Source organism: Anticarsia gemmatalis, chromosome 14, assembly GCF_050436995.1.
Source record: "Anticarsia gemmatalis isolate Benzon Research Colony breed Stoneville strain chromosome 14, ilAntGemm2 primary, whole genome shotgun sequence".
NCBI lineage: Eukaryota > Metazoa > Arthropoda > Insecta > Lepidoptera > Erebidae > Anticarsia > Anticarsia gemmatalis.
In genome coordinates this window covers 1,531,625-1,545,734 of record NC_134758.1, presented here as the reverse complement: position 1 = coordinate 1,545,734, position 14,110 = coordinate 1,531,625, and the positions used below count along the sequence as shown (strand labels likewise).

The 14,110-nt window shown below is 34.8% G+C and overlaps 1 protein-coding gene across 2 annotated transcripts in view; it reads right to left on the bottom strand.

The window, feature by feature from the left end:
* Prp16 (ATP-dependent RNA helicase l(1)G0007) overlaps positions 1-14,110 on the bottom strand; it is a 146,097-nt gene that overhangs the window by 15,460 nt on the left and 116,527 nt on the right. For both annotated transcript variants that reach the window (XR_012959753.1, XM_076122784.1), the window contains exon 12: positions 6,473-6,652. Coding sequence is in view for 1 of the 2 variants with exons in the window: in XM_076122784.1 (XP_075978899.1) it covers positions 6,473-6,652 (180 nt within the window). In the remaining variant the exon portion in view is untranslated. The remainder of the gene's footprint in view (positions 1-6,472; positions 6,653-14,110) is intronic.

Genomic DNA, 14,110 nt, shown 5'->3' with positions numbered 1-14,110 from the left:
GTCAACATATCAGCGGTATGAACACAAAACTAAAAACCATTAAAGCCGTTTACACATTTGGCGTATTAAATTATTACATAACTAGTGAACGGCTGAGTCAAACCAATAATAATCTATTACCCAAGCAATGATTTAAAGTTAAAGCTTAGACACGAACGTAATGACTGTCATTTTATTACGACTCCGATACAAATTGTTCGTTAGATGTTGCTTTAGGATACAGGCAAATTAGACAGAGAGTTTGTTGCAAACTTTTAGTAGTCTTTGTTTTATAAGGCATGGTGTTCCTTGGGATGTTGTGAACGCGTTATGCATAGTGTAATTATGGAGAATAGAATTGAGAGGTCGGGGGTTTAAATCCCACCGATGTTAATGCAATTTTAACCAGTGCTTTGGTTAAGCTATAGATATAAACGGGATTGCTTCTATTATGTGTCCCACAATGCTAGTAATCTTATAGAGTATTCGATATGAATTTAGCAAGGAACTATGAACAAGCACAAATATACATGTTAGAGCAGACAACAAAACATCTCTGCTTAGAGTGAGAGTAAAAGCAAAAGTTAGCCGCAAAGTTTTCGCAAGATATGGATGCAAATGTTCCTTATTTTCCAAATAACTAGTTATTTTACTTTAAAGCTTACTGCGTAGAAGGAAACATGAAGCAAATGGTAATTACTTATGCATTTCTATCAATAAATTCTGTAGTATCCAGAAAGTTGACAGGCAAATGATTGGACTTATGTTTTACTGGCACTGAACATTTTTTATAAAGTACACTAAGATGAAGCTATCCCCTAAGAAATAGTTTGAATTATGGACTTCTAACATTTTCGAAGAATCATAATACTGAAGTTTAGTTTCTTATGGTTGCAGTTGGTGCCATACAGATGTCATCCTCATACCTTTCAGTAAGACTCACTTTAGACCCAGTACATTTATTAAGCCTGCTTATATTATACATGTGAAAGTCTATGAGGATATTTATAGCTCTTTCACGCAAAAACTCAACAGAGCTTAAGCTTTAAAAATCCAGGATCATACCGTTTTATATATTACTCTTATATATAAGATATCACCGGTAGATAGGCTCTATCATTTGATACCTAAATTGTAAACACTAAACCCAAAACCAGAAGCTTATCTCTCATTGATAGTAAATTATTGAAACTATCATTAAACCGTATACATAAACCATTCCACACAGTGCAATAAACTCCTCTCATGATGTAATGAGTACGAAAATCAATAGCAATTACCAGAGGCATAAGCTGTGACTAATTAGAGGTACATATTTGGCGCCGTCGTAAATTACTAATGGACAGATAATGATGTCTGCGCTATGTGAGTTGTCGTGCGTATATCATTATTGGGGAGTTGGTATTGCAGAAGGTTTTAGTTAAAGGTATGAAGTTAAGTAATTAGAGTTCGTTGCTCTTGACTTTGACATCAGTAAGTGCCGGATGGTCTCTTTTGTTATAGCGGTTAAAGTTATAGAAACCATTTGTGAAACAGCAGATAAGGAGGTTATCTCTTCACTGCCGACCACTTCTTTGTAAATTCATGGGGTTTGATTCAGACACGGAACCACAGATAGGTAGTTATTACATCTTCGCACCTCGTAATCATCGTTTGTACCCCTACGACAAAGTGTACTGCGATCATTGTCTTACAAAAAATGGACTGAAAAAAAGTGTTTTTTTTTTTATTTAACCCGTTACTGTCCCACTGCTGAGCAAGGGTCTCTTCCTAAAACGAGGGAGGGGTTAGGCTTTGAGTACACCACGCTGGCTATAATACATTTTACTATATTAACATGTTTCGGCGGTCACCATTCATTGCTCTCGTTGAAACAATTGACGACTTTACGTAAATCGTTTAGTTAATAAACACGCGAGTGTACTCACAAACGTGACATCTCTACGATAAGTTCAATGCGCTACAATACAGCTGTAATGTAACGTTGAACAAATTTCATTAGCAGCCAATCGATAGCTACGCCTTGTGCAGAGTATCGTCAACTGGAACGTGTACTGTATTTTTATGCTGTTTTGTAAAATAGAAAATTTAATTCAGTTCATGTGCAAGAGTAATGTGTGGTATATCGACAGGCATAATGGAATTATGAATACTTTTAAGCTATAAGTCACCAGATAAAATCTATTTATTTCTCAGGAGCAATTTTACAGATTCTCAAAAATGTTTTCTCACGCAGTTTGAGTGATACATACACAAACAAATCCAGAATTTTTAGGTTTTGGGGGTCTGCAATTCGTTGATAACTTAATTTAACCATCCTCGAAACACCTGCTTGTATACCATAACAAATATTTGTTTTGTGTAAAAATGTTGACCCACCTTGTGCAATACTTGAGGTGTGGCACTAAGGAATCTTCGCCATCGAGCAGTTTAGATACATTTTTAACATTGTTTATTAACAACAGAAATCGCTACACAGTTAGTTATAATAGTACCATGAACTATGTGATCTCAGTTTTTAATTATTTTGTTGAATCGTAATACGTATCAGTATTAATTGCAATAGCGAGTTTATCCGCGCATTCTTGCACCGAGCGGGAATCGAAGTGGTAACGCGGTCGGGGTCCGCAGTTCGTTGACACCGCCGCGCTTTGTAGGATAACCAAGTTGTAAGTATTCAGAAATTAATATTTTTTTGGTATAATGTTTAACCTATTTCACTGTTAAGGTAACGGTATCGTGTTATAATTAGAGTTGAACTGGAGTTTCTTTTTAGTATAAGAGAGTAAAGACGGGAAACCCACTGAAAAGTGCGAGTTAACATGTGCATGAAAAATTCTTATAGACCAAAATGAGCCATATATGCAATTTCTTTACGTTGTCTTAGAACGTTTCTTAACTTCTTCAATAATGATAAGTAAACCATAGTTTACTATCACTAAGTTACACTAAATCTAGGTATATCTATAGGGTTGGGCCCTTAACGTAGAGAGGCTGTTTTCCCAAATTTTACGAGAATAATAATTATTTACAGAACAAAATGTAAAGTGGGTACAAATCTACGTTTACCCCTATTAAGTCTATAAACGTTCGAAAATAAAAATGTTTCGATAGTTCTAAATACATGGTATCAGTAAGCACGCGCGGGCGCATAGTGAGCGTGGCATTCTAACAATCCGCCACTCGTGATAAGCTAGTTTGTACACCAACATCTAACATACTGTATTATGTATTAACTGTATAATGGCCAGGAATTTTATTTAGATGAATGTTATAAAACGGACTTTAAGTCTCTCAGTTTTTGTTTAGAAATAACAGTTGAAAGATCGCAATAACTGTATGATATTAGGTTGGGGAAAAAGTCTTTTCGCATTGTAGTAGGTATGTATGAACTTGTAATAAAATCTCTTTGGCTTCGAGATTCACAAATGAGTACACGGTTCATTAGGTTTCTTTCAGTGAACTCGTCGGGTACCCAAATATCGAGCTTTTTTGTGCAGAGAAAAGATTTTATTACAAGTTCATACATACTATGTATATTGCGAAAAGACTTTTTCCCCGACCTAATATAATATTAAGTTTTGATTCTAAGTTCCGAAATCATATTATGTTTAATGCTGGTGATGGTTATGGTGATTAATAATTATAATATGTTTGGGGGTCTTAACCAAGGATCATGTGACTGGTCTAAAGAATAACATCACGTAGTTTACTAATAAAGCATTCGTCAATCCAGCAATTTTAAGTAAATTCCAGACTTCCACTTAGGTACAGCTCTTTTGATCTTACCGGGAAACACGTCCTCGAAGTTCGCTGTTGCATTTATCTAACCTAGATTAGTATTATGTATTAAGTGCCAATAAATTACATAATCCTAGACAGTTCAAGTCAGTATCAATAATAATCAATTAGTGCAAAAACGATCGATCTATCAACTGCGAAGTCACGCTGAACGATTCAACGTGTCACGTCACGCAATACCAATCAATTATCTTATTAAATAGAACATGTTTGTTACATAGCGTTATGTAACTTAAACTGTAGCTATCTTGAGTATAATTTACCGTTGGCAGTAAATCAATAACTTTATATCTCGATTCTCGATAGTGTTTGAACAAACGAGTTCTAAAAATCGGTAATATCTCGATTATGTCATGTTAAAAGCCTTGCGTGAAAACAGGTAGGCAGAAAACAGTAGCTGAAGCAAATATTTCTGTTAAGCAGATTTAGAGATATCTGTAGGAGATAAACGTTGTTTATTATCCTGTGATAATAAACAACGTTTATCTCCTAGTAACTTGTCTGTTGGCTATCCTAACAGCTAATGTGGTTAAGACAGTAAATGTGATCTTTACTAAATAATATACATAAATTGAAGTCTGTCGCCATGTTTATCTGTCTGTCTGTTCGCGATAAACTCAAAATCTACTGAACGGATTTTCATAAGGTTTTCACCAATAGGATGAGCTATTCCCGAGTGGGCAGATTCTTTTCACTCAGATTCTTTCAGTTCATTTTTTTCCTTTTTTTCTTCTGGATCAGCTGATGACGTTTGTAATTGTGAAACAATACTCAATGTTTATTCTCAGAATGCAATAACAGTGCATAAAGCACACATGTATGTAGACACAACATCAAACATTACCAAGAAGTAACACATATAACAATACAATTTTCAGATCGCAACTCTCTACCACGTTTCGTGGACGATGGTCAATTTTTTTAACCTTTGAAATCATAAATGGGCTTGATTTATTTATTAGTTCGTGAGACTGTTGCCAGGCTGTTTCAATACGCTTGTTGATTAAACTCGTGGACAATTATATTTATTGTTATTATTTAAATTAGTGCCCGGCATAAAGCAATAGGCTTGCCTCCGTAGGTACGTGGTACTAACATTGTTAATGGCGAGATATGGATGTATTGATTGTACGTCTTTGGGTATACCAGGCGTGATATTTTGTATGTATGTATGTTTGCTACTCTTCTATGAAAAAACTAGTTGACGGATGTGGGTGAAATTTAGTGAACAGACAGTTAGAAGACCTATGGATTAACACATAGGATACTCTTTTCCCTGAGAAACATTTTCACGCGGATGAAGTTGCGTACAACAGCGTCAACAGCTAGCTTTCTCTATCAAAACTATTACATAACTTATCTCAAAATATCTGAGTGAAGTACTAAAAGAATTTGCAATAATTAAACAATTATCCTTGTTTACATCCCTAAACAGATGTTTCCTGATCAAATAACTAATAATCACGTAAACGGTATTTGTTAGTACTTCTACGTAATGCGAGGAAATAGAAACTGATTCGTGTGGCGGGTAATTTATGCCAAGTTTCGCCACTTATTAGGGAGTACAGGAAATGCGTTGTTATGTGAACTTCGAGATAGACGAGAAGAGCGAAGTGTTAAGCAAATATAGTAGGGATCTTAAAGATTACTTAAGTCCATAAATAAGACACAGGGTGTTTTAGTGTTGTGAAAAGAAAATGTAAAGAATTTGTCTAAGAACGACATTAACCCGGCGCGCTAGTTGATCTGGCGATACGACGTTGGTAACATAGACCGAATTGAAATGCGTTAACAGTGCATTTTCTTGACGGTGAACATGATAACGCATCATAATAACAATCTTTGAACATAACTTTAGAATTGAAGTTAAAATATTGGTTTCTGAATCCTTAACTTTTATTTTAGTCAACATATGTAGTGCTTTTCCTAATCCAATCAACAAAATCATTGTCCAACTGTTACATTTTTCAGAGAAAAGCAAGCGCAAAGTTCGTATAATATTATTCAAAACATACCATTAGTTCCTTTCCCATTAATTTCTATCAACGAGGCATGTAAACTGTATCGCGTGTGTATGTGACATGTTGCCTTTCAAACGACATTACCGCCGCGTCACGCTTCACTGAGGTATTTTAGTTTTATCGAAATATTTGAATACCGCAGCTATTAAGTAATAAACACGCACGCTAGTTATGCTCGTTGTTTTAGGTATTTAATATTTTTTTCTTTGTGTGACGTTAAATGTCGTATTTGGTTATTCAATAGGTTACTGCATCGTTCCTGTATTTGACGACGTATGCATTCAATCAATAATGCAGCTTAAAGGAATAAGAAGTGCTGAATCGTTGTACATTGATGTTTAATAACAGGGAGCTGCATTACCGTAAATAAACAATTTGACGGTATATTATAAGCCAATTATTCGCTTAAGGACGAATCTTATAATGTCCGACAAGAAGGCACGCAATAGAAAAAAAAATCCATTAATGTCCCACTGCTGGGCAAGAGTGTACTCCCGTTTCGTTAAGTATCTCTGCAGGTATCCACTGTCCAGGTGAACAAATAAATTTCACCGTAACCAAATCAAACTAAGCTGATAAAGATTACTTTTTAATTGTATACGCAAAAACGTTTCCAAAATGTTTGATGGACAACCTGCAAAAACATTTCTTTTAAAAAGAATATTACTAACCTGTTTCACAGCACCGTCCACATAATCCTCGCAGACATTCTTCGCGTAGAAGGTGTCAACCGGGAAGGTTCGCCCTGGTATAGTGAAGGTGGGCACGTTGCCGAAGAACGTGGAAAACTTGGTCGAGTCCATGGTGGCTGACGTCACGATCAGCTTCAAGTCTCCCCGACGGGCTACCACCTGAGAAGACGAAAGATTTTGAGTCAAGTTCAAATGTTAATAAACTTTCATCTGTTTTATAGATTTCACTGCAAGTAATTTCTTCCAGGATAAGTACTATTAAGTAGGATACCGAAACAAGACAAATTAGACAGAAAGCAGTTTAAGTTGCTGGGTCAATATTTCTGAAAATGGATGATGAATAAGTTGTAGAGAGAGATGGTCTAAGTCTAGCAAAACAAGCTGTGTTTGAAAGCCTTTAAGAACAATTAAAAGTAACCACGAGCATATTATGTACATAACACAAAACACATCATAATCCGTTGGTCCTTACAATTCCAAGTACCTACTTAATCAGAAAGTAAAAAAAATGTTGAACAGAAATGATTGATTCGATAGATTAAGTCGGTGTTTGATAATTTCACGGTCTAGCGATCGGCGCGCGCGCACGTTTGCGCAACACAATGCGCTTCGACAAAAAAACTGTAAAAAGTTCAGTTATTTGTGTAACAAACAATAAACCAGGAAAACGATTGCGAAAAAATAAAATAAATGCCTTATTTTGTGGTACGAGAATGATCTAAATAGGTTTTGTGGGTCCTTTCTAATCCTGCTAAGCATGGAAAGAATGTCAGGTGTGGGTGGCAAGACTATACTGGTTCATTTTATCGATTACTGAATGACATTTGTGTATGTCATACAGAAATACTTTACAAACTAAGGTTTAAATATAAGTTGCCGTTTCAACGACAATTATGGATCAATGTAGGTGAACTACGAGAAATATTTTGGCGTCATAATATACCACAGTCCAAATTCAGTCAAAGGCATTTTTTTACTGAAGGCACACTTTTTTTGACTAAGCTCTATAATTCGGTCTTAATTTCAGTCGTAATCGTTAAAATATGTAAAAATAATGCATTTAACTAAATAATTTACGAGTATGACGAATGAAAACATGACATAACACGTATTTATCAGCGGACAATATTATCAAAATGTTATGACAACGAAAATGAAAGTTGAGATGATATTTTAAAATGTCAATAGAAGCTTTTATTTCCAACTGAAATGATGAAACACAGCACATGTTGTGACGTCACCAGACGTTAGACTGATGACAAATATTAGACCATGTCTATTCACATAGTAGAGTAAGCCAGACAGTCATTTCAACTATTTATAGACTAGATAACTATTAAATAAATTAATAACACGTGTATATTTGAGGAATGATGTCTATCAGTTACTGGGACAGTTAAACGGTTTATGCTGTATCTTGAAATAACAATAAAATAACTTTTCAGGTATTCATATTCGTAATTTCAGATTATTAGATAGCTTTGTTCATCACTTTATCTATGTCAAAGGGGTGTGATTTCATGTATGTCTGTATTTACAGAAAAAGAGAATTAAACTTTAAATTCAAAGTAAAACAAAACACTTTTCTTGATATCCAAAAGTAAACTCACTTAGTCAGCAATAAACTTGAAGTAGTTCTTCGTAAAAGCATTCTAGGTCCAAAAATAGCTAGAACTATCGTCGCCGGCTAGACTAGACAGCATTATGGTGCGTGCTGACAATGGAATGACTGAAATTCAGTCGTTTGGCTACGACTAGTGCATTGACTTTTATATTGGTTGAATTTACATTGATGTAAAAGCCTTTTCTATTCTTTTGAATAAATATATTTTTTCTTGTTCTGTTTAAGGTTTGGGATCGCATCCAAGTATGTTCAAAACTAAAGACATATTTTTCTTAGTTAGTTCTTTTAGTTTATGGCCTTGGCTTAAAGCCAGTGAAAAAGTTAAGTAATGCACTGGACAACAAGAACCCATTGAACGAACCTTCTAGTTTACTACCTAGAACAGTGGTATTGATATTTTACTGGCAGGTTTGAAATATGTTTTATAAATTTAACCAAAGACATATCCAATACCGATACATTTCTATCTTCTTCGTCAAGAGAAACAGGTGTGGAGTTGCGAAAAGATCTAAAAAAACTTTCGTTCTTTTTATTTTCACATTTTCATAGCACAAGCGAACCAAGAAAAATATTTTCTATTTGCGAGATAAATATAATATGATTGACGAGATGTCGTTTCAGCCAGTAATTGTTTATTCTCAATTATTTTTAGTTGGTATTATTTTTAGAAATGATCGCGCTAACGTTTATTGCTTGAGTCACATTTAGTTTAAAACTAAAGTGAATGACACCTGAACTGCTGTCCTATATTGTACCTTGGTGCTTTATTAGCGGTAATAAAAGCTGAAAATATCTTGACAATAATAGAACTAGTTCTTATCTCAGGCTGGATTTTGTAGTCTGAAAGTTAGGTTTAAAATTAGGCGTTACATGAGAATACTCGCAGAATGCCTAGGAGTAATTAGTGTCCGGGTCCCTGAGAGAGCACTCATGCTTTTTGTTACAAGACCCTCTGAAAGCAAGGGTTTTAGCAGTGAACAGGTCTGTGATATTAAGAGGATTTATTTCACCAAGAGGCAAAAGAACTTTTAGACATCCAACAAAATTTAATTTCAGCATTTATATCTGACTGAATTGATGTTGACTCGTCTGAAAAGCTGAAGTAGAAAGCCGATTGCGGTTGCAAAATATATAAACTTTTGAATCTGGCATCAAGTTAAGCAAACAAAGTAGCTCAGTAGCACCGAAAGTACACATTGCATAAACAGGGCAGTAATGAAAAAGAAGTACATTTCTTCAATACGTAACATCGCTTTAAAAATAAAAACATCATCATTTTACATTCTAAATAGCTAATGTAGTTTCCTTACACATACTATACATTCATCTTGCACATTTCTCGTTGACATGCGGCCAATGCCAAGTTTTCACAAAAGTATGTTCATTTAACAAAAAACAGTGTAATAAAACTATTCAGTAGGAATTTTATTTTTCTTCTCTACATGCGTCACGATACTCGTCATCTGTAGGTACAATCTTAAATTAAACGTTGATTGAAATACTTTTATTTGATGCTTAAAGTATTTAAGGTTTCTAATGTCTTGAGTTCAAAGTCAATGGTTCAAGAGTTAAAATGAATGCATTGTTTAAAAGTTATGTTTATTTATGAACAAAATTAATAGAATAAGTGAAAAGAAAGTTGTATAAAAACTGTAACTAGACAAAAAATACACATAGTGACTAATTTGTAAACAGGATGTATAATATCACATGTGGTGTAAAGATGCTCTCACTCTCTTATTCTAAATAAACCCAATAATAAAATTAAGAGTTTTAACTACTTTCAGCGTTCAGCTAGTTCAGCGTAGCAAAAATTTTTATCCATAAACATAAAGTAACCAGGAATCGGTGGATACGTTTATTTCTAGGTAAAGCTTTGTAAAAAATAAATTTGGGACTTGAAACTAAAATGACTAAATTTGATTTAGCTCTCTAACGTCAAAAGTATAATGAAGTTTAGACATTACCAAGATTTTGGCGCCATAAGTCTAGTTCGTCTTACATGTCTATCTATTCCAATAAGTAACAAGTTTAGTTCCTACATCCTACAATCGGAATGCACATTGTCTCCAAATAAACCGTGCGTAATAACAAACGTGCGTAAATATTTCTTCGTCAACTCATCCGAAAAGGACGTCAAAGTGTAATACAAAGTTCATTGAAGACTCCCTTTACCGTAATCAATCATCAATTTCACACTACTTGCGCATGAGAGCTGACGCTAAGATCACGAGGCAACAGGCCAGGCCGGCGGCATGTGCTTGCCAAATTATTTACTTTTTTCCACACTACACTGATGAACATGATTAGTAATTATTGTGTTTACGTTTTCTGAACATTGTTTTATTATTCCGTGACGTTGGTTATTGTCGTTCACGGCGCTAACCTTGTTATTTAGTGATTTAGACTTTTTCTGTTTAGGGTAATTTGACTTTAAATTATTCGTTTAAACTTACCTATTTTTTTTAAGTAATTGTTTTATTAGCGAAACTTTGTGAAACTGTAATTAATTTCAAAATCATTACTTTGGTAAGCCGCATTTAAAATATCGATTTGAATCAATCTTGTACGTTGCTTAATGTGGTATTTAAACTTTTTCCCTATTCGACTTCTGTATCCATTTCTCACAGCCGCTTAGGGGATCAAATTTAAACAAAATAAGGTAGCCCGAGTTTGATGTCTACAGCTATAATCACGCAAAATTCCGACAAAAACAGATGAACGGTTTAGTCGTGAAAAGGTGGTTGACAGACTTTCGAATTTATTAAGTTGTTCTCAAAATCATTCAGTTTTTTTGTGGTAATGAAAGACATTTTCGAGCTTGAAAGACCTGGGACTATCCTGGCAGCTCGAAACTGTAAATGACTTTCCGAACAACCTAATATAATATTAGCACAGACTCCACGTGTAGAATTTCAGCGCTGTCAACCTATTATGCAACTATTTCCTTACATATTTACCATGGCACTAAAAGCCAGACATCAAACTTAGTAACAATAACAGTGATATATTAAAACAACAATTAACATTGACGTAGAAAGTTTGTTTATATGCGGATACGTCCATTGTCTCGTTGACGCTGTTTGTTTCATACTACTGTCGTTTGCAGTACATACGTACGTCATTCACACGTGTACTTATGTTATCTTACAATTACTTGGTTTTCCCTTTCATATTGAAATTGAATAATGAAGTTGGATGTTTACTACAGGTAGAGGAATTTTGTTTTGCCTTATGAGCAGGACCCGCTAAGTATGAAGCCTGATTTGAATGCCATGATGTATTTCATTGGGAAATTTAAAAAAAATATTTTGTCTCTCATGGTCATTTGATTCAAACTAAGCAGTAGCTCTACCATGAGTTGGCAACTATAGTCTCCCGCAGACACTGTAGTTGAAAAAATGTATGAAAACTCGAACAGCGCCTCTAGCGGATAGTTAAGGTACCAACATTGCTACCATGAGTCGCCATAGTTAGTAACGTGTAGTTAAATCAAACAACAGTGAATGTAGATTGGCTTTGTCGTTCATTCTTTCCGTACGATAATGGTACCATGAGTTACCAATTTGACAGATGCTATAGTAACGAACTATTACTATAGTAGTTGCGGCACTCACCGACTTTTAGCTTCGTGAGAGCGTATTGTTTTACAAATAATTGAAGTTATTTTCCTTTAAAAAATGTTCGGTAGAACAAATATTGGTTGCGATATGTTTGAAACTGCTGCATTCAAAGATGAACGATGTGAACAAAGACATTTCAAAGTGGTATGCGTGAATTAAGTGGAAATCCCCTCAATAATTGTAAAACAAAGTTTACAAAAGTATATCGACTAACAAATAAGTGTTTATAGAATTATGTGATTTATTATGTCAACACACGGGTTTAAAATCATCTCAAAGAGTTTCATTAGCATCAAAGGTAAGCTGGTATGCTGTTAAACTTACCTTTGATTAGTATGTTAATACATCTTAGCTATTTTGTTTTGTTCCGATAACCTCTCAAGAACAAATAAGTTTCTTATACGTTTTTACATGTATTGAGTGCTATACTTATTCACGCTCACGATGTCTATCAGCGTATTGTTGGGGAGGGGAACCATTTTTTCCCAAGAGGCCACAAGTGTGATCATTGTAAAAGTTACTTCAGCTTTAAACCATGCTTTAAATCATGCCAAGTTTTTGCAAACATGTTCATAAAGTTTCCTAAGACGCGGCAGGAAAGAGGATTATTTAAACAAAGGTGAAAATAAAATTAGTTGTTAATTAGAATCCTTGCACTAGCACTAAAACTAACTGAGGTGTTTTGTTTCGCCCCCGGCTGACAATAAACAAAAAGCAATAACACAAAATCAAAATACTCGAAAACGTACCAAATTATATGTAAGCGACGACTTCCTATTTTTGTTGGTTAATACTACCATAGAGCAGTGATAGCCGAGTGGTATAAGTTGACACCTCCCACGCAAGTGGTCGCAGGTTCGAACCCGAGGCAACACACCAATGACTTTTCGAAGTTATGTGTGTATTAGAAATAATTATCACATGCTCCAACGGTGAAGGAAAACATCGTGAGGAAACCTTGCATGCCTAAAATTTGTTTAATACATTTATTGAGGGCATGCAAAGTCCCCAACCCGCACTTGGCCAGCGTGGTGGACTCAAGGCCTAAACCCTCCCTCATTACGGGAGGAGACCCTTGCCCAGCAGTGGGACAGTAATGGGTTAAATTTATTAATACTACCATATCAATTTGAAACGTGTGTCGTATTTTCTCTCTGTCTGTCTTATGTGAATAGAAGGAGATAGAACTACAGCACTCAAGCTTAGTCAAGTTACAGATTGAATGTTGACATTACGTCGCAAAACCACAGACTAAAAATCTTACTACGAATGATATAGTTTTAACTATAACGAGAGTAGTTAACGTCAACACAACTCATGGTACGAACATTTAAGCCCACTGTTGTAGTTGCGTTTTCACGTTAACTACTCTAGTTAAGTAAGATGTTTTTACTACGCCAACTCATGGTAGAGCTACAGAGCAAGTATGTACTATGGTAACCAGAAATAAACTGTTATATTTGTAAATAAGGATTGATGTATAAATGTATGACACTAAACAACATCAGTAATTTTAAAGAAATAACTACCTACGAATACCTATGCTATAGCATTGAAACCAGCTGATAAATAACCGTAGCTTTTAGAAAGCATATTTTCACGAACGAACTGAGAAGAATTAAGAGCTTTTTGAAAGCGTATGTTCACGAATAGCTGAAAGTATTATTACATGCAGTATTAATACACTCCTATCTTTTTCAAAACTGACATCACCTATCACAAATAAATCATATTTAAAAATAGAGCGCAGCTTTCACTAACGAAATCCCGAACGAACGGATAGTTCAAAAATAGAACCACCAGCACATCAACGGGCCGAGCCCCCAATCACGTGTGAGTTCGCTATTTAAATAGATCAGTTCGTTAGTTTCAGATCGTTAGTTTGAATGCGTCGTTGTCATTGGTCAATTCAAATTTATTTTCCAAACGGCTGTCAGTCAGTTTTAATTATGGTTGGTGACGACTTGTTTTGGCGGTTAAATTGAAAAGTGTATTTCTGAAATAGAAGTAGGATTTGTAAATAACATTTTGTTTAAGCTTAGTACATTGCTACGTCTTGTAAAATTTTCTAAATATTCAGTCATGTTAATCAGGATAATAGCTAGTTATTGTTAAATACATTGTAACAGAATCGGTCCAGTAATTTATTACACTTAAAAGGTTTCAGGTAGACAATAGAATATCTACGAACAATAACAAGACTTTACACCGAACGGATATTTTGATACTGCACAAAGGTTTACTTAAATTTTATTCTACTTTCGGAAAGTCAATATGAATTTGACCTAATTAAATAAATAATAAGCACAGACCGGATATACGCTAAATAGATATAATCTAGAACAAACACGCCTTCATAACATATTGTAC